Here is a 27,259-nt window from a genome sequence, read left to right as displayed (position 1 = left end):
GCCGGCCCGCCGATCGGTGACCCTGATCGTGGGTCAGACCCCATCGGAGGAACCCCCCAGGGACGGTGTCACCCACCCCCTCCCCCGCAGGCCGCCCCCTGACCGTTTGCGCAGAGTTCCCGCCGGCAGCGACCAGGGGCGAACGGCACTGGCGGGACTCTGTCATATCCACGCGGCCGCTCGGCCCATCTGGGCTGAAGAATCACCCCGTCGATTCCAGCGGCCTGCACCCGGCGCTGCTCCAACTGCGCCAGCGCAAATGGCCCCAATTCTCCGGAGAGTTGCGTGCCGGCGTCGGGGCGTCGTGGCACGGTCGCGGCGATTCTCCGGCCTGGCGCGGGGCTCGCAGAATCGCCCCCAATATGTTTCAATAGAATCATCTCTGATTCTACTAAACTCCAATGTGCAAATGCTCAACCTTTCCTCAAAAAGCAACCCCTCCATCACTGGAATTAACGTTTTTTGGCAATTCACTCAGGCTCAAGCGATAAGCTGGAGCTGGTGAGAATTATGTCACCCCGATGAGCAAGAGTCAGGATTTGTGGGGCATCGAGGATGGGGGTTGGGAAGTTGGCAGTGGCATCAGGGCCCCATGGAAATGATCTCCTGCAGGAGAAATAAGGATTTGTGAGGAGCCAGCATGTCCACAATCTGTGGAGGGAAGGTTAGGTCAGGAAAGGCAGAAGACATCCTTCTGTGGGCAAGCACGAAGGAGCACTCCTGCTGCTTCTGGCCACACAGCAAAATTTTCAGAAAAGAATTAAAGTTCACTTATTAGAGTCTAATATGGTCAGGATCATTACTGCCAGCAGCTTTCCTGGCAGTTTGGCAGCTGTACAAGTCTTAGTCAAACATACAGATAAAATGATATAATTGAGGCAGAGAATCATTCCTCTTAAATTCGGCCTTTGTTCTCTGGAGCAGACTTGCTTCCCAAGGAAAGATTCAGGGCAGGGTGGGATGACAGCAGAAATGCAATGCCAGCCCGGTCTTAAATCTTAACAAACAACCCCCACCAACTCCCCCTCCCCCCTGCCGCCCAACATATCAACATTGTTCCTGCCAAGTGGTGGCTGTTGCGGGAAGCAAGGGTTGTTAAAACCAACCGTAAGCGTTTTTGTAAGGACAGGGAATACATCTCTGAAAATTTCAGACAATAAAATGAAACCAGCACTGAGTTCAAACATTCAAGATTCAATCTAATGTGATGGAAGCAGCTGCTGGAATAATTGGAGCTGTTCAGAATGATATATACTTGAGCTGGAAATGATTGGTGCTAAACTGGTGGTGACAGCGTATGAACTGGAAGGGATGATGATGCAGGTGAAAATAGGAATGGATTTGAAGTTTTGCAGCAGCTCACTGAACTCCAAATGAGCTTTACAAACCGCTGTTTATTCGCAATTTTATTCCTGAAGTACGGCATCAATTTTTAAAATTTTATTTCCAATATGTCTGAACAAAATATGATATTATCACTGATGAGGAAGATACTTGGTTTTTAGTCTGTTTAAGGAATGTTCTTGCATGCATGGCTCTTTCACACAATTTTAGATTACAGGCCATTGTTTTCCTTCAATACTAGTAGGTCATTACTTGCACAATTGCATGCTCTACCTGCTCACACTTCATGGCTGCGATTTAATGGCCGCGTTGTGCTTAAGCAAGAGCACAATGAGGCTGTTAAATAGCGGGAGAGGCCAAAACGAGACCCGCGCTTGGCGCCGATCCATTCACGATCTAACGCCCGCTCCCTTGGTGAACTCCTGATCTCGCCTTAGTACAGCGAGAAGCCAATAATCACCACTTAAGGCCAATCTCCATAGAATTAATGGGTGCAATCCATTAACAGCCTCCCGTGATCTAACGGCTCCCCAGCAAGTGGTCACGCGGGCACTGATTAGTACTCCTTTTAAAAAAGGTGAAACTGAAGGAGGAGCTGCTGTGCGGACCCGGGGAGATGAGTAGCCATCTTCGCACACAGACAAAGAGCCCGGGGGCACTGGGTTTGCTGCCCCTGTGCTCTGAGCGGGTGGGGGAGCAACTGGGGGACCAGCTTCGGTCAGGGTGGGCCGCCATGGAGGATGGGGGTCGCGGAGGGGTGGTGCTGACTGCGAGACGTGGTTTTGGCAGAAGGATGGAACTTGGGGGAGTTGCTGTCTGCTGTTTTCGCTCCGTAGGATGGGTCTGGGTTTGCATCAGTGCCCCCTCATCCCAGTGGGTGCCCATAGGGCCCTGGCGGCTCTGTAATGTCTGCACCATGGTGTCGACACCTTCGACGATGTTGCTGAGTGACTGGGCCATGCTCTGAAGTGCCTTGGCAAAGCCCACTTGCGACTGGGACAAGCTCCATAGCGGCTCAGCTATTCCTATCTGAGACTGGGACATGTCCTGGGTGTCTTATCAAGGTCTGTCTGGTACTGGGTCACGTCCCTCAGGGACTGGGACATGCTGTTGAGGTGCTCGGCCACGGTCATCACCGACTGCGTGACGCCTTGGAAACCTCCACTCATGCTGCTGACATTGTGTGCCAGGCTCTCCACTGTAGTCGCCACCCTAGCAATGTTGGCCCCAGTGCCACACATTGCCAGTGCCATCATCTATGCCCATAGCCACTGGGACTCCTCCAATATGGACCTACTGGAGGATTGCTGGAATCCCCCTCTGCTGGAATCCCCCTCTGAACATCATGGCCGCTCCCTATCATCTGCATCAGCTTGAGGCAAAGCTGGTCCAGAGGCTCAACATCTGACTGGCACCCGGCTGGGTGCGGGGATCCAGGAAATTTCCTCCTGCATCCACCTAATGTGCATCAGCAACTATTTGGTACTCACCAAAATGAGCCCTAGAGGCCTGACCACTACTGTCACCCTGCACAGGTGTAAGCTGGAGATGAAAGCCGTGACACGACTATTATGGCGGCATCCTCGGAACTCTCCTCGCAAGTCTTCCCATGGGAGGTGGGGGGGGGGGGGGGGGGGGGGGGACTGCATGGGACCACCCCGGATGGGCCAATGCCATCGGCTGGACATCCTATGGGAGAATGGGCCAGTGTGCATGACATTAACAACTCACGTGTGACAGGTCATCTAGGTGGTGGCCAGTGAATCCTCACCTCCACGCTGTGCGCCTACATCCACATTGTTGACTGATCTGTCCTTGGCCACCCCTGTAACCTCCAGGGCATAATCCTCATAGGGGGTGAGAACTCTGATGTTTGACACCCTGCTGTCCGTCAAGGCCCTCTCCTGCTGGTTATGGGCTAGCTTATCCTGCAGTGACACAGAGAGAGGCATTTGCCGCACACGTGGTTACTCGCAGGAGGAGGGGGGGGGGGGGGGGGGTCTTGGGGGTTGTGGGAGGGGACTTGGGTGGATGGGCCATATGAGGGGTGGGGGAAGTATGTGGGGGGGGGGATATGTCGTGGGGCAGTCAGGGTCTGGTTTGAACTCACCCAAGTGGCCCAGTGGAGTTCGATGTCCTTCATGTGGCACTGGTCACACCCCCTGAGCTGTCGGCCAAGTTCCTCTTCGGCTACCCTGTGGCTGACCTTCGGGACCCTCAGGGAACAGGGCCTCATGTCTGGTCTCCACCACATACAACAGTCATATCAGATCGGATTCACCAAAGCATGGGGCCAGTCTCCGTGGCGACATGACTGTGAGCTGAGAGGTTGGCTGTGCAGGACCGATTTAAGTGCTGCTGTCACTTGTTAGTGGGGGGTTGGCAAGCGCAGTGCCAGCAAATCAGCCAGTGAACCATGATTTGTGGCATGCACCCTGTGGGGCCTCGTCAAGTGGCCAAATTAATGTTTTATAGTGGTGACGGTCTCGCCGGGCTGGAGAACTCACAGCAATTCCAACTCGCTACTATACTTAGAAACCTTTCCATTAAATCATGCTCCATATGTCTGTTTGGATATATATTCTTAGATTAAGGATCAAAATAATTAAATAAATCATTCAAATCAAGTTAATAAAACAATGCATGTGGCTATAGATAATGGTACTTCTCCAATCATTTGCATGAAATCATGTTCAGACGGAGATGTTTATCCACAACTACTCAAAAGAAACCAGCGAACCGTATACATTCAAACTCATGATGAGCGTGTTCACACACTTTCATATATCACTGATACTTTCACATCTTAATTTGCATCTACATGAAAACATCTTCATTGGCACACCCTTAGCAAGCATTCAATGCTGTCACTGCCAATCTACTCTCAATAATTCAACATCTGACCTTATGTTGTGAGATGGAAACCCATAAATTAACTGTGATTTTTTTTTTGCTAACCAGAGATTTGGCTGCTAACCCAAGAAGTATGTTGTTTCTCTCACCCAAAGACAGGTGCATTAAGTTTTTGGTAGAGGCACAATGGGTTGCCTCGGGCTATTCTATCAGGCAGCTTCCCAAAGAATAATTCATCAACAGTTTGTTGGGGGTGAGATGCTAAGGAAATGCTGAGGAAGAAGTTAATACAACATGTCAGCAACGAATCACAAATTGGGTTGCGCTTTATCCAAAACTCAGCTGCCCATATCCTAACTTGCTCCTGGACCCATTCATCACATGCTCAGGGACCTATACAGGCTTCCCTTCCGTGTTTTCAAATCGCACATGGCCTCCCACCTTCCTATCTCAGTCACCGCCTCTAGCCCTACAATTTACAGAGATCTTTGAGCTCCTCAATTCCTCGATTTTAATCTCTTTACCAATAGCAGCCGTGCCTTTAGCTGCTGTTTGATATTCCCTCCTAAAATCTCACCACATTACCACTGTTCTCTTCTCCTTAAACCCCATGTATATGACCAAGATTTTGATCACCTGTTATTATATTTTTCGTTTGGTTATTTTTTTTAAAGTCTTCTTTCCCAGCATGTAGGCCTCACAGGCTAGACCGACATTGGTTGCCCATCCCTAATTTTCTTTGAGAAGGTGGTGATGAGCTGCCCCTTGAACTGCTGCAGTCCATGTGGTGTAGGTGCTCTGAGGAAGAGGAAAGTTTTCCCATCAGTGTCAAATGTTGTTTTGATTATACCTTTAGTGCACAGCCTTGGGAGATTTTGGAGGTTGCGACATAAATAAAAGTTGTTGTTTAATTGTGGTCGTGATATCTTTATGAAATGAAATTAAATGAAAATCGCTTATTGTCACGAGTAGGCTTCAAATTAAGTTACTGTGAAAAGCCCCTAGTTGCCACATTCCGGCGCCTGTCCGGGGAGGCTGTTCCGGGAATCGAACCGTGCTGCTGGCCTGCTTCCAAAGCCAGCGATTTAGCCCTGTGCCAATACAGGACTTGCCACGAGTGCTGCTGCTGGGGTAATGAAGCCCATCAATTAGCCTTATTTATCTTGCTCAAAGAGAAAGGCCTCCCATCCATTGACTATCTACACCTCCCGCTGCCTTGGGAAAGCCGGAAGCATAATCAAATATCCGTTCCACCTGGCCTATTCATTCTTCCAACTTCTTCCATCAGGCAGGAGAAACAAAAGTCTGAGAACACGCACGAACAGATACAAAAACAGCTCCTTCTCCACTGTTACCAGACTCCTGAATGACCCTCTTATGGCCTTATCTGATCTGTTCACACATCTTCTCTACTGAGTGGTGCTATGTCTTTTCGTCCAACGTCATTTCGTCCAACGACACTTCGTCCACGTCTTTTGGTCCAACGTCTTTTTGTCCGCCCGTCTTTTGGTCCAACGTCACTTCGTCCAATTATCCAATTACAAATAGTTTAATTTAGTTTTTCAATGTTACTGCTCAAGGATCCTCTCCATCTATTTTGCCTCTTGAGGTGGAGTTCTGCATTTGTGCTGCTTGATCTTCAGACATTATTAAGATAAGCTGCAGGATATTCACCCATGTATGCTCCAGCGTGATGAGAGCCATTGTATCTGATGGAATATTTGATCATTTCAGACCTGTAATGTCAGAACCCACTGCCAACCAGAGGTTTTAATCACTCGACGAAAATCGAGTTGAAATCTGTTTCTTTCAGAACTGCACTCATTGTCTAAATCCAATTAGACTCCCACTTATATCTGTGTCTGTCGGAATTGTAGAATATCAAATCATCTTGTCCTCTCCCCATTATTCTCTCTCGGGTACAGTTCTGGAAATCTAACTTTTAGGGAATTTCGGGAATTTACAATTTACATCAATTTTAAGTAATTTCGGGATATTCTACAATATATCCGAAGAGCTTTAAACCTGAAAAAGACTGGGCATCAGATAAACAAAGAATGGAGACATTTCGAGAATGTGGGGCATACATTGCAGGTATTATTAACTTTTAGGGAATTTCGGGAATTTACAATTTACATCAATTTTAAGTAATTTCGGGAATTTTAAGTAATTAGTAAACTTTTAGATTTTTTAACTGCATTTGTAGATTTTTTAACTTTTTAACTGCATTTTTCAACTTGCATTTTACTTGCATTTTATCAATTACTTGCATTTTAGCAATTAAATTCACTTGCTGTATTGTACTTGCATTTTATCAATTAAATGGTTTTATACGGAGTTAATTTGTAATTGGATAATTGGACGAAGTGACGTTGGACCAAAAGACGGGCGGACAAAAAGACGTTGGACCAAAAGACGTGGACGAAGTGTCGTTGGACGAAGTGACGTCGGACGAAAAGACGCGACACGCTACTGAGTAGTACTGCAGCCCTGTATACTTCACCCGATGCCCGTGTCTATGTATTTACATTGTGTATTTTATATTTGCCCTATGTTTTTTTCATGTATGGAATGATCTGTCTGGACTGTACACAGAACAATACTTTTCACTGTACCTCGGCAAATGTGACGATAAACAAATCCAAATTCAAAGGCTGTTGCTGCGGTTAATCAGAATTGTTGGGTGGTCCATTTGACATTTGAGGTACCCCACGTATCCCTTTCACAGAGCAAGCCCATCCAAGAAAATGTGCAAGAGTGGAGAAAAAGGACAGACAGAAAAGGAGAATTATCTTTTATGTAATTTAACACCTTTGTTAAGGTTTCACTTCAAGCTCTGTCAAAATGTAGGCTTCAGGGATGAAGAATCATTTTTCATCTTTCTGTTTCTCACACCAGCTCCACTATCAGTTGAAAACATTCTAAAACTTGCCTCAGAATATCCAGAATGAAATCATAAGGTATAGATTTTTTTTTAACAGGAGTCCATGGTTCATGCAATCTCTGTCAGCATTTTGCGAGATCAATCAAAAGCTAATCCCGCTAGCCCTCTCATCCACTTGCCCCTGGAGCCTTGAATCTCACCCTGATTTCAATGTTCATCCCTTAAAACCTGCAGCCATTGCTTGTGGCAAACCATGCTGTCCTCCAACAAATCGAGACGTATCTCCCAACCTTGCTCCTCATTTTATCAGTGCCAATTTTAAATCGATCATCTCTTGCCGCGGAATCCCCAACCAGGAGAGAATGGTATTTCTCCACTCACTCTGTACCAAACCCATTCAAAGTTTTTAAAATCGGTAGCAAATCTCCTTAGTTTTTCTTGCTCAGGAGGAAACAAGTCTAGTTTTCTCAATTGTTCCTCACAAATGTGCCCTGATCAAAGACCTATGGATTTTGGGGTCATCACATAATGAACTGCAAAATGTAATTGCTCGGTACTAATTTATAAATTAACGTATTTGGTGGAAGAACAAGTTAACTTGAGAGGAGTTTGCAGAAGATGGGAGCATATTTGTAAGGGGCTGGTTTAGCACAGTGGGCTAAACAGCTGGCTTGTAATGCAGAATAAGGCCAGCAGCATGGGTTCAATTCCCGTCCTGTGGTAAACCACTGTATTGTACTATTGTATTGTTACGTGCCTGGGCTTGTCCCTGCTGGCTCCGAACCAGTAGTAGATATTATATGTAATGTGGTAAACTACTGCCGGCTGGCTCCGCCTCCCCTCGGGCTCGGTATAAAGGTAGTTAGTCTCCGCCGCTGCCTCAGTTCGGGATCCGAGGCCAGGACGCTTTCCGTTTAGTTTATTAAAGCCATTCACCACTCGTCGTGTGTTCATTGATGGCATATCAATTTAATAAACTAAACATCTAAGATGAATTCATCACTCAAGCCTGATCGCCTGGAGCTGGACCCACAGGCAGCCAACGCCATTGCAACATTTGAGCACTGGCTAAGCTGCTTCGAAGCGTACCTCGGATCCTTCACCGAAGACTTCAAAAGAAGCAGATGCTCCACGCACAGGTGAGCCTGCAAGTCTTCTTATCAGGAATGCCCCCTCGTATTCGGAGGCGATAATGCTGCTGCAGGGACACTATGTAAAGTCTGTAAACGAGGTGTAGGCTAGGCACCTTCTTGCCATGAGACGACAATGCCCTGGGGAATCACTAGCAGAATTCCTGTGTGCCTTGCGGGTACTCTCCTGGAACTGTGACTGCCAGGCTGTATCGGCTACCCAACACGCAGAGCTGTTGATCATGGACGCTTATGTCACAGGCATGAAATGAAACTACCTCCACCAGCGATTGCTAGAAGGGGGTACACTCAGCCTCCCAGAGACAGTACAGCTCTCAAACTCGCTGGAGGTGGCCTTTCAGAACATGGAGGCCGACACCTCCGACTGCACGGCACCCTGGTGGACCTCGTGGGCGCCGCCATCATCCGTCCCGGGTGCGGCGCAAGCCTGTGCCGCGCAGCAGCCCGTCTGGCCTTCAACCGCATCAAGGCAGATATTGCCAAAGCCACGATGCACACAGTGGATGAGTCCATTCCTTTCCAGGTGGAAAGCGATGCGCGGATTTTGTTCTGGCCGCTACCCTCAATCAGGCGGGCAGGCCCATGGCTTTCTTCTCCCGTACCTTCCATGCCTCTGATATTCGGCACTTCTCCGTCGAAAAGGAAGCCCAAGCCATTGTAAAAACTGTGCGACATTGGAGGCATTACCTAGCCGACAGGCGATTCACTCTCCTCACTGACCAATGGTCGGCTGCCTTCATGTTTAACAATACGCAGCGGGGCAAAATCAAGAATGCCAAGATTCTGAGGTGGAGGATTGAGCTCTCCACCTACAACTACGAGATCTTGTATCGACCTGGGAAGCTCAATGAGCTCCCAGATGCCCTATCCCGTGGTACATGTACCAGTGCACAGGTAGACCGACTCCGGGATCTCCACAATGACCTCTGTCACCCGGGGGTCACCCTTTTTCTTTCACTTTATCAAGGCTCGCAACCTGCCTTACTCCATCGAGGAGGTCAGGACTATGACCAGGGACTGCCGGGTCTGTGCGGAGTGCAAACTGCACTTCTATCGGCCAGACAGAGTGCACCTGGTAAAGACCCCTCGCCCCTTTGAGCGCCTCAGCATCGATTTCATAGGGCCCCTCCCCTCCACTGACCGTAACATGTAGTTCCTCAACATTGTTGACGAATACTCAAGATTTCCCTTTGCCATCCCATGCCCTGACATGACCTCTGCCAGCGTCATCAAGGCCCTGAACAGTCTTTTCACCATGTTCGGGTCACCCACCTACATCCATAGCAATCGGGGTTCCTCCTTCATGAGCGACGAGTTGTGTCAGTTCCTGCTCAGCAAGGGCATCACCTCCAGCAGGACGACCAGCTACAATCCCCGGGGCAACGGACAGGTGGAGAGGGAGAACGCAACGGTCTGGAAGACCGTCCTCCTGGCCCTACGGTCTAGAGGTCTCCCACTGGCAGGAGGTCCTCTCTGATGCGCTCCACTCCATCCGGTCGCTCCTGTGTACTGCCACCAACGAGATCCCTCACGAGCGTATGTTTGCCTTCCCCAGGAAGTCCACCTCCGGGGTCTCTCTCCCATCCTGGCTGACAGTCCCTGGGCCCGTCCTCCTTCGGAAGCATGCGAGGAATCATAAATCAGATCCCCCTCATCGAGAGGGTCCTGCTCCTCCATGCCAATCCACAATATGCCTACGTGGCACATTGTGACGGTTGGCAGGACACAGTCTCCCTCCGGGATTTGGCACCTGAAGGTTCCCCAGCGACCATCACCATCACCCCCGATCCTAAACCGTCTCCCTCCACCACTACCCAGCTACTTCAAGGTCTGGCACCTGCAGGCCCACCGGCGGCCATCACCACCACCCCTGCCCACACACTACCCCCCCCCCCCCCCTCTCCACCGACTCAACTACTGGGTGAAGAAGAGGACGACATGCTCCCGGACGCGCAGGTCTCGAAACCGGTGCCCACACCACAGCCGGGACTGAGACGATCACGGTGGAAGGTCAAGGCCCCCGACAGACTTAATCTTTCAGTCCACTTCACCCCTGCTGGACTTTTGTTTTAACAGGGGGTGAATGTGGTAAACCACTGTATTGTATTGTACTATTGTATTGTTACATGCCTGGGCTTGTCCCTGCAGGCTCCGCCTTCCCTTGGGCTCGGTATGAAGGTAGCTAGTCTCCACCCTGCCTCAGTTCAGGATCCGAGGCCAGGAGGCTTTCCATTTAGTGTATTAAAGCTTCAGTTACATTCACCACTCGTGTGTTCATTGATGGCATATCACTTCCCCAAACAGGCGCTGGAATGTGGCGACTAGGGGCTTTTCACATTAACTTCATTGAAGCCTACTTGTGACAATAAGCGATTATTATTATTTGTGCGTCCATCTCTTCAGCTTTTATATTTCGGGCTTCCTGCGTCTTCCTTTTTTTCAGATGTATAAACTTCCACTTTTAATGCGATCACCATCACGACCATCAGTTAACTTTTTAACACACTTTATGCTGCCTGCCTAAGGAGGTCTGAATGTGCTGCTCCTCAGTATTCAGACCCACACCGCCTTACGCGAGAACATGTGCAGCTTTCACTTCGGGGTCCTTGCTGACGTGTTTTTCAAATGAATTGCTGAACTTTGCAATTACGTCTTTTCCATTACCGAGTTCAGTGATTTCCTCTCTCGCTCCCTCTCCCTTACTTCGCCCACTGTTACTTCAGAAAGTCTGCATAGCGTAGGAGCCCATTTCACTGCACAGACAATTAGCATTTGATGTTCTGCCCTCCAGTGAATCAGAGATCTGGGTGTCATTTTTAACAGATCGGTCGCACTTCATGATATTCAGTAAGCAAAAAGAGGACACATTTATTGTATCTGCATTTTATTTGGCGACTGGCCAGTGCACTCTCAGCAACAAAAGACTGTGCTCCGAATGCTCCTCATTGTTGTTACCCCCGAGCAGGAGTAGCTCGATCACTGCTTTTCAAGAACGGAAAGCCTCCCAGAAAATGAAGCATTGGGGCAGTGTTTTTTTATTTTCCGGTGTATTTCAAAAATCCTCCAGTGCTGACTGTGTTAAGTGTGACCGTGTTGTGCAGCAAGCTGCTCCCTCTCCCCCTGTTAAATCATTATTAAGGTGCAGAATGAGCCAAGAATTGTGTGTGGGGCTTTTCATTCACTGTGTGAAATTGACTTTTTGATGAATGTCATGGGATTGGGGAGTTCGTTTGATGGCGTGTTTCTTGATCTTTAATTTTGTACCCGTGGTGTTTAGTGAGAGATAAAGGATGTTCCCCCTGCTGGAGCCGGCTTGATTGCGATTTACTGCAGCAGCGTTGGACATTCCCAATTCCACTCACAGCACCAGCGGTGCCATGCAAAACTAGAACATTATTAAACCCGCCCTTCACAATCAGCCAAAATAGAGTGGGGGAGACACTTAAAATTCACGTACTCCTTCCAAGAGCTGCACAAGCATTTCTCTCCATTTCATTTGCAAGAAAAAAAACCCCGTCTGTGTATAAAACACATGACAAGTATGTTCCTGTTTGAAAATCCAGCAAATATGTGGGGCGTGGGGGAGCACTTCATTGAAAATATCGAAGCGACTTGCACCACTTACATATTTGCATCAAAGCAGAATAAAACTTCCGAGATTGCAAATACAATATTGACTTTCTTCCAAGCCTATCGAAAATACGTCAAGGATGTACTGTATTGGGTTTGAATGTTTCGAGCCGATTGAAAGGGTTAAACGTCCCGGCAAAGCAGTGCGCTTTTAATTAAGCACCAATCTTAAGCATTTCTAACCCCATTGCAGTAACATTATTGACAAAAGGATCGTTTCATTTCAAATATGCCTGCACCAGCATTTATTACCTTTTTATTCAATCTCTGCCGCCTGCTGACTATAAACGCCTCCATCGGAAACAAAGCATGTGCAAATGGGGTTAACTAGTTGTCTAAGGGCAGCATGGTGATGCAGTGGGTTAGCACTGCAGCCTCACGGCGCCGAGGTCCCAGGTTCGATCCCGGCTCTGGGTCACTGTCCGTTTGCACATTCTCCCCGTGTTTGCGTGGGTTTCACCCCCACAACCCAAAGATGTGCAGGGGAGGTGGATTGCCCCATAATTGTAAAAAATGAATTGGGTACTGTAAATTTATTTTTTAAAAGGTGGAGGGTGTGGTGGGGGTTAATGGATAGTAGTTGAGAGTCGCCAAAGTTTGTTTTAAATGACATTGTATTGCCGGTGTCTCCCCTGGGACGTTAGAGGAGGCAGAATACGCAGCAGATACAGCATGAAGTTTCCTTTGAGCCGGCAAAAGCAATCAGTGTTATCAGTCAGGAATCAGCACGTTAAGTGACAGGACTCCTGCACTGGCGCTACTGACGTAGTTTCACATTTGCAGGAATGTGATAACGAATTCTGGTCAATTAAGTGTGACCAGGAACCTCCCTCATTCCACCGAGGGAACACATAAAAAGCATGACATGTCACTAGCTCCTCAGACTCAAAAAAGGCAGCGATCAACCAGGGAGCAGCGCCAACCTCCTGTCAGATTCCCAACAGACGGCAACCATCTGCAGACCTGAAATGTGAGTACATGAACTTGGGGCAGGACTTAACACCAAGTCACCTTGTGTATTCGAGGACGTCCCGGGCAGAAAGGTTCAGTTTCTTCCCTGTTTATGTAATGTATAAATGATATACGGTGGACAGCGCAAATAGTCCAGAAAGAGCGCGTTGCGGGTAAATCTATATCATTTGGCCAGTTGTGATTTTGAATGGTTGGATGTATGTTTAAAATAAGGAGTTATTAATTTGAAGATGAATGTTTAAACCTTTCCAAATGTATTGTCGGACATAGCAATGAGCATTGGACTGGGTGAAAAGTTTGTTAACACCGATGTCAAACGGTTATTAGTCAAGGGATTATGAAACATGACTAACTGGTCTTTCGCGAAAATGGAAATATAACCCTTCATCTGTGGAACAGAACTTTAAAAGGATGGAATTGTCTGTAGGCGCCTTTTGCGAGAGGGATTGCACTGATCCCTATGTGGAGCCAGGGAATCACAATCCCACTGCACAGAGCGGTCAGATCCTCTGCTGTATGTGTAAACCCAGTGATCGTTCTAGTAAGGCAGCACTTTCCAGGAGTCTTTTACACCGCTGGGAAAATGTCAATTATCATGTTCTCTCCCCCCCCCCCCCCCACCTTAACAAACGAATAAAGATCAGAGTTTTGTTTTAATGCGATCGCGAAGTGGAGCGTGTTTGGAAAATGTTCCTCTTCCTTGATTTTTTTCCCCCTCCTTTCAGATGCAGGGCAACATGAAACTGTGGCTGGGAGTGTTCACATTTGCATTTTGCATGCTGATCTGCATAGGGACGTTTGCCGATGCTTACCCCTCCAAGCCTGACAACCCCGGGGAAGGTGCCCCCGCAGAGGACCTGGCCAAATATTACTCCGCATTGAGGCACTACATTAACCTCATCACAAGGCAGAGGTGAGACCGCATGCTCTGTGTATCACAGTCGTCAGTCAGGCTTGGCGCTATTAAACGTTTGCTGCACGCTCATTTCTTCAGGGTTTAGAACAAAACCAATACGAGAAAAGAGACAAATTAGCATAATGACAGCGTATGATTCACCTCACAGTCAAACTTCAATATTGGTCATTGTGTTTTACATCACACAAAGAGGCCCATCAACCCGGCCATCAAGCGCCTATCTATTTTAATCCCATTTTCCCGCCTTGTATGCGAAAGCGTTTCATGTGTTCATCTAAATGTTGCGAGGGTTTTCTCCATAAACGCTCTATGCAATAAATTAACTGCTAACAACTCCAGGTTGTCACATGGCTTATGTAGCAACTGGTTTTTATTAGATCTGGGATACAATTTGGGTGATTGGTGCAGGCGTTGAGCTCAGTTCCCGACGCCCTTCTCTGAGATTGTGGCTGGGTCTGGGTGAGTGACTAAAGTTTCAGCTGCAGAGGCCAAGGCGGGAAGGGTTGGGTTCAATATAACAGGAGCGGGGTATGTGACCCCTATACACAGCACAATCCCGTACTTGCTGGTTTCCAAATGAATCTCAGTGCTTCAGATGTAAACATACAGCACGTGTACGATGGGGATCCCGGGAGCGTTTCCCAGTCATTAACTGATAGTCTTAAGATCTGAATGTAGATGTTCTCCAAGCAGCAAGCGGTATCACTCAGATAAAGTAATAACCAGTAATGTTCGATTAGTAACATCCGGTAAAATAATTGTCAATTCTCTGATGTAAGGAAATAATTGTCAAGTCTCTGATGTAAGGAGTTTCCCTTCTATTACCTTTCTAAACATTGCTTAAATACACCGGTTGATACTTAGACTAGATTTAGAACGAATTGGTTAGCAATGCAAGATTGGAGTCCATGCAAATGGCAGATTGTGGTAATATCTGCAAGAGCCGATTCCAGTAACCCACACTGCAATTGTGGAGCTCATCGACCAGAAACAACTAATAATATTGGACAACATTCGCACAGAGGGAAAGCAGTAACATCTCATAAGTGGCGCGATAAGGACTTAGCGTTGTCTAATCTCTGGACCGATAACTTTCAGGGAATTGGTATCCTGGTCACAAATGGAACATAATTAAATTTTTGCCTTTTCTCTTTGCTTTAAATTGTCTAGTGGTTTTGGACTGAATGCCTGATCTGGTACATATGGGCTCCAGGCGTTTGTTCCTCAATATGGGGGGGGGGGGGGGGGGGGGGTCAGGGTCTAAGAGGAAATTCGTTCTATTAGTTCCTGCTTTCAAACTCGCTTTCTGTTAATGTGTCCACCGAACTGACGTTATTGCAGCAGTTGGCCCGAAGTGTCGCATTTTAAACGGCCTCCGATAGCAGAGATTGGCGGGGGGGGGGGGGGGGGGGGAGGCACTCGAATATATCTGTGCAATAGCAATCAAGTTGTAGGGCGCTACTCTTTAGTATACTGTGGCTGGGAAACGTGAAAACAAGAACATGCACATCACGACTTTTATTATTTAGATTGAGAGTTTGCTCAGTAAGTTTGCCCCAGTGTAACTGCCCCAGAATACATGGCGGGACCAAGGCAAGGTGTAAAGGGTCCATGCACTGCTGTGTGACCTCTGAAGCAGAATCGCTGTAATACAAGCAAATGGCAGCTAACTTGCAAATAGCAAGGACCCACATGCCTCTTTTAGCACTTAAATTGATTAAGAAAGAAAGGTTAGGACTCCAAGCTCTTCTCACAGTGATTGGGACCTTTTACCTCCCGTACATTTTAGCACAAAACTAAAATACAGGGGGTGCTTAAGATCTGAAATCAGAATGGAAAATGCTGAAAATACTCAGCAGATCTGGCAGCATGAGAGAGAAATGGGAGTTGACGTTTCCCATCTGTGCCTTCAAGGCCCGTTTAATGTCTCTTTCTCCAGTCATTTGACCCTCTTCACTTTGTTAAAAACTCATCACTGTTTACGGTCCATTTCTTTTCTCGCTATTGATCCATGCCACACACCAATGCCAGGCTGTGAAACATGTATTACAGGGATGGTTTTATCCCACAGTGCCACCCAGCGATCGAATTTAAGCAGAACGTCTCTCTTCGCAGCGTCGCCAGAGCTACTGTGTACAGTGGAGTCTGAGTGAAGTGTTAGCGAAGGCATCGCAATGCACGTCCAATTCTGAGTCCTTTAATAATGTAGAACAGTAAATCTACAGGTACTTCAGGACTGCAAATAAAATATTGTGACAGAAAGACTGCAGAGGAACTAAAGTTCTTCTGTTCGTGTTTTGGCAATGCGAACCCAGGGTGTCCGTTTCCACCATCCATAGAACATACAGTGCAGAAGGAGGCCATTCGGCCCAATTCGAGTCTGCACCAACCCACTTTAAGTCTTCACTTCTACCCTATACCCGTAACCCAATAAACCCTCCTAACCGTTTTTGGACACTAAGGCAATTTAATATGTCCAATCCACCTAGCCCAGGCAGACATGGGGAAAACGTGCAGACTCCACACAGACAGTGACCCAGCGGAGAATTGAACTTGGGACCCTCACACTGTGAAGCCACAGTGCTATCCACTGTGCTACCGCACTACCCCATTCAGGCCTTCCAAACCTAAATAATTGTCTATCTTTTAATAGTTCTGCCAATCTTCCCTCCAGTAGTTTTGCCATTTGTTTTTTAAAAAGATGTTCTCAGCTTACTAACTGTCAATTTCTCTGCATCAAAATCCTTCATAATTACATTAACCTTCCCTGATCTAATGGGAGAAAACCCAACTTCTCTATTCTCTACACAGAAAGAAGTCCCTCATTCCTTGTAAAACTCCTCTGCACCATTGCCAAGGCCTTGGCATTCTCCCTAAAGTACGACACCCTGAATTGGATAGAGTATAGACTTATAGGTTTGCCACAACCTCATGCTTTTGTGGTCTGCTTTTATTAATAAAGCCAACTTTCCAAACGTTTATTTTAGCTTTACCAACTTCTACTGATCCCTACAAAGAATTGTGCACGTGATTCCTTAAATCTTTCCATTCCTATATTCACAGCAAGAGAATATACAGATAGTGATATTTCTTACATATGAAACAAATGAGAAATTACAGTGTGGACCGTTACCAGGGAGTGCAATTATGGTGATCCCATTTCATCATTTGTTTATTGTTCATTAGCTGGGATTATTTACAATAGTATTTGCTTTACTGAACCCATAACCTAACATCACTGCCTGTCTGAAGTCTTGCAATGGGTTTATTCAAATAAATATTAATGCTCCCGGGACAGCAAACTGCCTTAATCATTTTGAAGTATTGGAATTTGCTTATAATTTAAATAGAATGCCCGATACCTGTGGTTCAGTGCAAAAAACATTTAATTTAATCTTGCAATCCATAGACCACTTGGTTCACTCAATTAAAATGCCAGATTATGTACTCAGTGTACCTGAGAGATACAACTAGAACGGAAAATTGAAGGGATCCACTGATGCTCTTATAATCAGATAAGTGTAATGTAATAACCAGTAGTGAAAATATAATGGAATTGAAAAGCTTCCACGGTTCCCATTTGTCCTGAAATAAATACTTCACCAGACAATTACAGATGAGAGGTCTTTTGGCCCATCTTAATTCAGACCTTACTGTCTCCCCAGCATAAAACTTCCAATTGTGAAATGATTTCAGTGTATCTGGAAGTCCATTCAATGTGTTGATCGCTCTTTGTAGAAAGAAATACTTCTGAATACATGCCCTTTCAGAAATTTGAACCTGTATCCAATTGTTCTACATTCTTAAATACATATTCCAGTCCTACCTCTCCTCTTAAGATTACCCCTCGCACATTTCCTTTCAGGTAGCAAGTAATATAAGGTACCCAGTCAATCTATGAAACTCCGATTCTGGGCATGAGGGACCAGCTTTGTGTTTCTTCTTTGCATTTCCTCCAGCACTCACTTGTTTCCCTGCCTGACCAGAACTGGATACAGTGGTCAAGGAACAATCGCAGAAATATTGACCGTCAGGCAGAGCCACCAAGGAAGAAAAACAAAATGAATGTTTCATGTTGATGACTTTTATCAGAATTGGCAGTCAAGATATGGCCTGGCTACAGTGTGATCGTGGCTTTCTCTTACTCACTGCCATTTTTCCTTTGTTATTCAGTTGTTTTTTTGACTGCTCTCAACATTGGTTAGATATGTTGAGGTAAAAAAATCAGTCAATGGTAATGCTTATAATGACTATGAATTGACAGCTTGCTTGCACTGTGCCATATTTTCTTTTCCATTTTGTGGTACTGACATTGACCAATTTCACCCGTTACATGTTCAGTCTAATGTAGGTCTTTTTAATTTCACCTGCAGCTATTGCAACACTATTCATGGAGTATGTGTGTCACTTTTCGCTGACATTGTACAGTACTTTACATACTTTAGTATTAACTTTTAACTACTATTATTCTACCTACACATGTACATATATATATTATATATGTGTGTATTTCCTCAATCATGCTGTAATTTCTCCTGCACCTCCTTTTGAATCCACTTACTGTCCTAGTTCCATGCCTTCTACAAATGTGACTAATTAGCTTTTTGAGGTTTTGAATTCAAGTAGTTGTAAATTAGAAACAGGAGTAATAATAATTCACGTCCTGATATACTGTAATCTCAATTGTTTTCAGAACTCAACAATGAAGTTATGTATTTCCTTCCCTTGTTTCCTCAACATAACAGTTCACACCATTTTAAAACTTGAGGCAGAATACAATTGAGCAAAATAATATGCATTAAAACACAAAGAATAATCTTTATTGTCACAAGTAGGCTGACAGCAATGAAATTGCTGTAAAAAGCCCCGAGTCGTCACATTCCAGCACCTTGTCCAAATTACCTAACAGCACGTCATTCGGGGCTTGTGGGAGAAAACCGGAAGAAACCCACGCAGACACTGGAGAACACACCACTCAGTGACCCAAGCTGGGAATCGATCCTGGGACCCTAGCACTGTGAAGCCACTGTGCTACCGTGCGGCCCACAGTCCTCACTTATGAAAAAAATTGTAGTCACCAAAACGGAATATGTGCATGTAATCACCAAGGTGGAGTATGTGCATGCAGAAGCCTAGTGTTCTTAGACATAAACAGCCCCATTATGTGAGTACAGCTAATGTAAAGTGCTATCTTGGAGTAGACACCACACACAAGACATGGCTCTGCATCATTGACACTACAAATGGCTCTGTTGAAGAATAAAGGGATTGAGGGTTATGATGTTCGGGCCAGAAAGTGGAGTTGAGTCCAAAAAAGATCAGCCATGATCTCATTGAATGGCGGAGCAGGCACAAGGGGCCAGATGGACTACTCCTGCTCCTAGTTCTTTGTTCTTATGTATCATTGACACTATACAATGCTGAGCTTTTCTTCTCGCCTGCTGAGAATCTTATTTTGGAGAAGCTTTTTTAAATATGCATCTGATAAAACTAGATCTGATGCAGATGATAGTGTTGAGCAACTGTGCATTTATTATCAGCATGTTGCAAATTTTGATTTGGATCTGGAAGCAAGATAGGAACAGGAGGAGGCCATGAGCTCCTTGCATCTGTTCCACTTTTCCATGAAATAATGGTTGATCTGTATCCTAATTCCATCCACCTGTCTTGACACCATACCCTGTAATATCCTTGGCTGGCAAAAAAATCTATCAACCTCCACTTTTAAATTATTATAAGATAGCATCTGCCGGGTTTTTTTTTTGTGGCACAGACTCCCATTTCTCTTTGTGTGGGGGAGAAAAAATGTTTCTTAAAATGGCTCCTCAATTGCCTGGCGCTGATCTGAAGATTATATTTCTTTATGGAAATATCTATCAAATTAATTGCTTTCAAAATCCTAAATCTCAATTCAATCACCCTTAACCTATAGTAGTTCTGACCACTATATTTTAGAGATCAATGTACAGAGTCCTAAATATCTTTGAATACAAGTCTATTTTACGTAATCTATACTTATTTAATATAATCTAGTTTACATAATCTATAGTTATTTAATACAATCAATTTTTAAGTAGTAATGGATAGCGAAGTATTGGAGAGGGTGCAAAAGGAATTGAGTATGACAACAGGAATGCAAGGTTCTATCTATCACAAAGATACTGACAGGCGGTCACTGTTCACTTGAGTTTTCATAAAGAGAAAAATGATTTCATTTGGAGCAAAGAGCAAAACTAGAGGCTATCAAGAAAGAAAGAAAGTCACCAAGAAATTAAATAGGGAATTCAGAACAAATTTCTTTGTCAATGTTGAGCTTGTTACCATAGCATAGTTGGGCAAATAATACAGATACATTTATGGGAAGCCAGACAAGCAAATGTGGATGAAGAGAATAGAGAGTTATTACTGATAATTAGATGAGAAGAACAGAAACCTAAACGCCACCATGGGACATTTGGGTCAAATCGCCTGTTTCTGTGCTTAATCTCTTCACATAGTTTAACCCTCTTGAGTCCAGGTGAGTAAGCATTGCTCTCTTTCTAAGAGTAATCTTTCCAAAGTGCTGTATGCATTCAAGATGTGGTCTTACCAGGTCTTTGTACAGTTGTAACTTAAACCATCTTCCCTTTATATTTACAGTAGCCCTGTAAATATAAAGGCGTACATTAGGGTTTTTTTTGCATCTGACTACAGCATTTTCGTGATCAGTGTACATGGACTCATAAATCTCTGAACATCCATTTTTCCGAGCTTGTTAAAACAAGATGATGTTTCACTTCTTCAGTTTAGGTCAATTCTTGAAGCAATCAGTTTCTGGCTAGTTCTGAGGTAATGTTGCACCCAAAACTTCCCTCCGGTTCTGATTGGCTTACTGTGAGCTGTCTATTTTTATTTGTGTTTATTTATGGTGTTTTAATTAATCCTGTCCACAGTCGGAGTAACTTTTGAGAAAGCTGGAGTAGTTTTTGAGAAAGCTGTACTTATTATAATCATATCTAAAGAGTATAATGGAAGCATAACTATTAACATAACTGGGTACCAAAGAAAACATAGCATGCAATTCATGATGCATAAATAATAGCATGAATATTAGAATTTGGTTGACATGCATGCTCCTTTTAAAAAGAACTAATTGTAACTATTTGCCAAATTAATCAACTAAACAACTCTGGTAACGGTTTAAAATATTTGGGTCATTTGTCTGCCACAGATATGGAAAGAGAGCCAGCCCTGAGGCACTGATCACCGATCTGCTGCTGAGTGAAAACTCGGAAAGTTTTCCTCAATATAGGTGAGTGCACGTGACAAGGATATTTTGTAATGCAGCTTTTTATGGTAGAAGTGTACAGCTAAAAGCAATTCCATAGTGACAGCACCAGATGCGCCATTTGAAAGGGGGTGGGCATGCACTAATTGAATTCTGCATCATTAAATTTAATTAATTTAGTCTAGGCTGAAGGGGCATATTTAAATAACGGTACGTTCAAACATCTAAGAATGATCAGCCTAGATCATATTCAAATAGGATTTCCAGTGGTTCATGGAATTTAAAATAAAAATAAAAGCATCTAAGAATGATCAGCCTAGATCATATTCAAATAGGATTTCCAGTGGTTCATGGAATTTAAAATTAAAATAAAAGCAATGTTCAAGAAAATGAATAATGTGTTAGTACATCCGGCAAAACTTAATCTGGTTGCTAGAAAAAGGGCAGCATGGTGGGCACAGTGGGTAGCACTGCTGCCTCACAGCGCAAGGGACCTGGGTTCAATTCTGGCCTTGGGTGACTGTGTGTGTGTGTGTGTGTGGAGTTTGTATATTCTCCCATGTTTGTGTGGGCTTCCTCCCACAGTCCAAACATGTGCAGGTTAGGTGGATTTGCCATAATAAATTATCTGTTCATGTCTGAAGGTTAGTTGGGGTACGGGGATATGGTGGGGGAGTGTCTAGGTGGGGTTCTCTTTCGGAGGGTTGGTGCAGACTTGATGGGTTGAATAGCCTCCTTCTTCACTGTAGGAATTCTATGAAAGAGAAAAGGAGGATTTTAAATTCAGCTTTGCTGTTCCAATTGGCGTGACGTTAGAGGTTAACTAAAATTAGGCAAAACTCAAGAATGGTAGATGTGAACATCGGAACAGCAATAGGCCATTTGGTCCCCCAAATCTGCTCCACCATATGATCATGGCCAATATTCTACTTTAATGCCATTTTCCCACACTATCCCCATACCCTTGTTATCTTTGATAACTAGGGGTCTATCAATCTGTCTTGATTATATTCAATGGCTGAGCCTCCATAGCTCGCTGGGTTAAAGAATTTTAAAGACTCACCACCCTCTGATTAAAGACATTTCTCCTCATCTTGGTCCTAAATTGTCTTCCTCATATTCTGAGACTGTCCCCGCTGTTCTGGACCCTCCCCAGCAAAGGGAAACATCCTTTTGCATCTACCTCATGGAGCCTGTTTGAATATATACACGTCCCATTTTTCTCATCTTTAGAGACTACAGTCCTAGTATCTTCAATCTCTCTTCACTGAGCAGTCACAGTCCCAGCCTCTTCAAACTCTCCTCATTTAGCAGTCCCAGGCATCAGTTTAGTGAACTTTTATTACACTCCCTATATGGCAAGTATACCCTTCTTTGGGTAAGGAGACAAAAACTTCACACAATACTCCAGGCATGATCTCATGCAATTGCAGCAAATCTTCCATACCCTGTACTCAAATCCTCTTGCGATAAAGGCTAACATATCATTCATTTTCCGTGATTTATGAACAAGAACATCCAGGTTCCTTAGAAAATCACACTTCCCATCTACGAAATGCTCTGCATTTCCATTTTTCCTGAAGTGGATTTCTTTTTTCCCACTATCTTCCATTTGCCATCTTCTTGTTCATTCACTCAGCTAAACCTTCTTGAACCCTCCTCACAACTCCAATCCCCATCAAGTTTTGTGTCATCACTTGGAAATATTACACTTAGTCCCCACATCCAAATAATTAATTGTGAATAGCTGGGGTCCAAGCAATGATCCTTGTGGTACCCCATTAGTCACAGCATGCCATCCTGAGAATGACCCATTTATTCCTACTCTATTTTCCTCAATCCATGTCAGTATATTACTGCCAATCCCAGGTGCTCCAATTTTGCTTATCAACCTCTTGTGTGAGACCTTAGCCTTCTGAAAATCCAAATACATCATATTCACTTGTTCTCTTTATCTATTCTGCGAGATACATCCTCAAAAAGACAGGTTTGTCCAGCATGATTTCCCTTTCATAGATTCATGTTGACTCTGCCCAATCATTCTACATGCCCAGTTATCACATCCTTTCAGAATAGATTCTAGCATTTTCCGGACTACTGGTGTCAGGCTAACAGGCCTGTCGTTCACTGTTTTCTCTCTCCCTCCTTTTTAAATAGTAGTATTACATAAGCTACCCTCCAATCTGAAGGGACTGTTCCAGAATCTATAGAATTTTGGAAGATGCATCTACTAAATCTAAAGCTACTTCTTTCAATACTTTGGGATGTACGTCCAGGGGATGTATCAACGTTTAGTCCCATTAAATTCTCCAGCACTACCTTTTTATTAATGCTATGCTAATTTCTTTCACCAGTCCTACACTTGCATTGATATTAATAATTCTTTCAGTTCTTCAATCTTGCTAGTTGTTTTTCTAGTATTCTGGAGGTTCTCCTCCATGAAGACAGTTGCAAAGTATTTCTTTAGTTTCTAGGCTATTTTCCTTTCTCCCCATCACAAATACTCCTGTATTGGGCCCAATTTTGTCTTTGCTTATCTTTTTCTTTTTTACTTATAGAAGCTTTTGCAGTCCATTTTTATGTTTCTTGCTGGTTTGTTTTCATATTCTGTTTTCTCTTTCTTTATCAAATTCTTGATTCTCTTTTGCTGAATTCTAAACTTCTCCCAATCCTCAGGTTACCTTTTTGCAATTATATCTCTTCCTTTAACTCTTGTTAGCCATATTTGGGTCAATTTTGTGCTTTGTGCTGTCAATGAATGTAAATTTGCTGGAGAGCATGTATTAAGTTTTTTGTGCTAGCCATTGTCTGTCTATTGACATAGCTTTTGATGTAACTTTCCAATCTTGCCCCTCATACCTTTGTAGTTTCCTTTGTTTAGATTTAGAACCCTAGTTTTAGATTGAGCTACGTAACTTTCAAAGTTAATGTCTATCCTCCTGATTTATACCATGCGGTGGCCTATAAACAACTCCTACCAAAGTTTGCTACCCTTGCTGTTTCTTAGCTCCACTACTTGGTGCAAGCATTCAACTTGTACCTTGAATTTGATACATAATTCAGGTCTATTTCTCTGCTATCAGAATACGGCCTAATCAATTGTGAAGTGTCTATTTGGTGTGAGGTGGGGTGAGCAGGGGATTGGTGGACAGTAGGGTGGTGGGACTGCTGGACACATTAAGTGGCATCAAAAATACAAAGTATAGGCCAATAATTCTATAATAATGCATCAGTGAGAGCATTCTAACGAGGCTGAAAAGATTTAATTTTAAACTTTGGAATAACTAATATTGTATTTAGTTTTTACAGATGATCCTATAATTAGCTTAGCATTGAAGGTGCAATGAAATAGGAGCCAAAGTAATCAGTTGGCTCTTAAAGCCTGCCCTGCTATTCAATAGGTCTCCCCTTGTAAATACTGTGGCAGGGGGCTTTTCTGGTCCGAGGTCAATGGGGATTTAAAAGGATTGTCACTTCTGCTGCAGCAAAACGTGCTGCGGTGGGGCTGTCGCAAAACGTGCTGCGGTGGGGCTGTAGCAAAACATGCTGCAGGAAACGTGCTGCGGTGGGGCTGTAGCAAAACGTGCTGCAGCAAAATGTGTTGCGGTGGGGCTGTCGCAAAACGTGCTGCGGCGGGGCTGTAGCAAAACATGCTGCAGGAAACGTGCTGCGGTGGGGCTGTAGCAAAACATGCTGCAGGAAACGTGCTGCGGTGGGGCTGCAGGAAAACATGCTGCAGGAAACGTGCTGCGGTGGGGCTGCAGGAAAACATGCTGCAGGAAACGTGCTGCGGTGGGGCTGTAGCAAAACGTGCTGCAGGAAACGTGCTGCGGTGGGCTGCAGGAAAACATGCTGCAGGAAACGTGCTGCGGTGGGGCTGTAGCAAAACGTGCTGCAGGAAACGTGCTGCGGTGGGCTGCAGGAAAACATGCTGCAGGAAACGTGCTGCGGTGGGCTGCAGGAAAACATGCTGCAGGAAACGTGCTGCGGTGGGCTGCAGGAAAACATGCTGTAGGAAACGTGCTGCGGTGGGCTGCAGGAAAACATGCTGCAGGAAATGTGCTGCGGTGGGCTGCAGGAAAACATGTACAGTTTTGGTGTGTGTCTGGCAAAGTTTAAAATTGAAGAGCTATTTTTTCCTTCATTAAATAAATCATTAGAGTGACAATTGAATTGGTAATGCAAACATTTATCATTGGATCCATGCATGATCCATTGCGGTAGTGAGTCAAATAGGGCAGGAAAAGTGATGCCAAATTGTTGACTGATTGAAATAGCAGCAGAACTGCAAGCTGCATCTGACCTGAGTATAGCCGGTGGTATTGAGGGGTTGGAGATTGGGGGGTGTATGTGGAAAATAGAAACCTCCACCTGAGGCTCTTTTATTTCTGAAAGCCAAGAAAAATAGAAGAAAATGCTTTGCGTGCTGAACATATCATTCGAAACATGGACAGTTGCATTTACTCATTCTTTGTTTTGCTTGCAGGTATGATGAACCTTCCATGTGGTGATGAAAATACAATTTTCTTTAATGTGATCCACACTTCAACATCCATTGCTATGGAAATGAGACATTCTCACTGTTCTAAAGACCCTCATTTTACATTAAAAGGCAGCCAATGCATGTAGCCATCACTGAAATCTGTAGAACTTTTTTTCCTGCATCATATATTGTATATAAAGTTTATTTAAATATATACATTAAATATGTAATCCATTACAAAGGTGAAAAATAAATTATTCTTTGTATGGTGAGGACTAGTTTGTGCTATTAAAATTCAGTAATAAAACAATAGTCTGTATATAACCTTATCTAACCATGACGTAAAACTGAACGAGGAACAACTACGATTTGTCAGCGTTATCTATTAAGTTTTTGTGAACTGGTGGAATTTATTGTTTTCTTTATCATATTGCACTGCAACTCTTTTGGATTATAAATGAGTTTTCACAAGAGTGTACTTATCCAACATCATCAAAATATATAATACTTCAACATAACCTCTAAATACGTCAGCCTAAATCTTCTTCTCGTTTGGTGCAAGTCAAAAGTGCCAGTCTCTTCCTTGTGAAGGACTAAGCTTCACTCAGAAGCAAATGAAGTGATTCAGTAGTATTACTGGTTGTTCTCGAGGATGACGAGATGATGGTGCAATGTGTTTTGATGAACTAGGAAAGGTTAACATTTATGGAAGAGCAAGAACAAAGGTCTTCAATCTCTGGTAATAAAATATGCCCATGTAAGCAGCCCTAACCTATGCTAAGGTTGATTTTGCTATTATAAACTAAACAGATAAAGCTCTTCCAGGTGGTGCACTCTCATTCACACAGAATAATTTTTATGAAGATATTAGAAGAGCTGTTGTCAATAGTTATAATCACAGTGAACAAAAAACTGAAATTCCTAGTGCATCCTACCCAGTTGCATTCGCCCCAATTAACTTCAATGTTTTATTAATTTAACTGCAATATCATTTAGATATGAAAACTTAGGCACTGTTTATAACTGGCTGGAAAAAAAGGAGAAGCGGAGGTGTTGGAAAAGGATTTTTAGCCTGTAAACACAGAAAAAATGGTTTCCTGTAGTACCTAAAATATTAAGGCAGCTCCTGCTTGACTTGTTTTCTGGCCATAGCCAATCAAATTGGCAATTGAGTGGGATGGCGTCCGGAGAGAGGAGCAACGGTTAAGTTAGATATCACAGGGAGGGGAGGAGTTAATCAAACTTGAGGCAAGTGAGGGAGAGTCTGCCATTGTGGTGAGTCTAAAGTTGATGGGCAAGGTATTAACATTTGTGACCTCGCTGTGAATGCACCTTCCAGCTGGACACAGTCCTTCATACATTCCTGCAACTGTCAGGGAGCTGCTGTGATGATGATGTAGCAATACCATGATTGAGTAACTGAGATCTGAAGGATAGAAGTTCCAGCCTCATGCAGAGTTCTCAATATGTACAAAGTAGCTGTAAATAAAGAGTAATGGTTTTAAAAAACTAAATTCTCAAACAGCTTACCTTGGACGAATTAGCAAGCTCCAAAGAACTCCGCCTTGACCCTGAGCACACAACAAAACGTGGGGGCGGTGCATAGTGAGTAAAAGACGCAGAAAACTTAAGACGTAGCTACGGACCTAGCAAATCAAGAGATCCTTGATAGAAGGACAACAGGAACAGATTCAAGACTCCGTTGAAGCATCCCAGGTGCAGCAGATACAAGCTGAGAAAAAGACCTGCGCCGGGATTC

General features: G+C 44.3%; 1 protein-coding gene across 3 annotated transcripts; it reads left to right on the top strand.

Annotated features, from left to right (window-relative positions):
* The first annotated feature begins 12,584 nt into the window (after positions 1–12,584).
* On the top strand, positions 12,585–25,773 carry npy (neuropeptide Y). Of its 3 annotated transcripts, none has more exons than XM_038797387.1 (4): positions 12,592–12,832; positions 13,560–13,747; positions 20,961–21,041; positions 25,504–25,773. In XM_038797387.1, exons 2-4 carry the CDS (start codon positions 13,560–13,562, stop codon positions 25,526–25,528), a joined length of 294 nt encoding a protein of 97 aa, XP_038653315.1. In that variant the 5' UTR covers positions 12,592–12,832; the 3' UTR covers positions 25,529–25,773. The 3 variants fall into 3 exon arrangements, with proteins under 3 accessions (XP_038653317.1, XP_038653315.1, XP_038653316.1); XM_038797388.1 differs by lacking the exon at positions 12,592–12,832 and adding an exon at positions 12,963–12,986; XM_038797389.1 differs by lacking the exon at positions 25,504–25,773 and having other exon boundaries at positions 12,585–12,832; positions 20,961–21,045.
* The last annotated feature ends 1,486 nt before the right edge of the window (positions 25,774–27,259 follow it).

Source organism: Scyliorhinus canicula, chromosome 5 (genome assembly GCF_902713615.1).
Source record: "Scyliorhinus canicula chromosome 5, sScyCan1.1, whole genome shotgun sequence".
Lineage (NCBI taxonomy): Eukaryota > Metazoa > Chordata > Chondrichthyes > Carcharhiniformes > Scyliorhinidae > Scyliorhinus > Scyliorhinus canicula.
The sequence above is the reverse complement of the archived record's forward strand: the minus strand, read 5'-3'. Positions and strand labels throughout refer to the sequence as shown.

Excerpts from the sequence above, each read along its gene's own strand:
- npy (XM_038797387.1), top strand. The coding sequence starts at position 13,560 with ATGCAGGGCAACATGAAACTGTGGCTGGGAGTGTTCACATTTGCATTT. Across the intron at positions 13,748-20,960 it reads AACCTCATCACAAGGCAGAG|ATATGGAAAGAGAGCCAGCC; the intron begins GTGAGACCGCAT and ends TGTCTGCCACAG. Across the intron at positions 21,042-25,503 it reads GAAAGTTTTCCTCAATATAG|GTATGATGAACCTTCCATGT; the intron begins GTGAGTGCACGT and ends TTTTGCTTGCAG.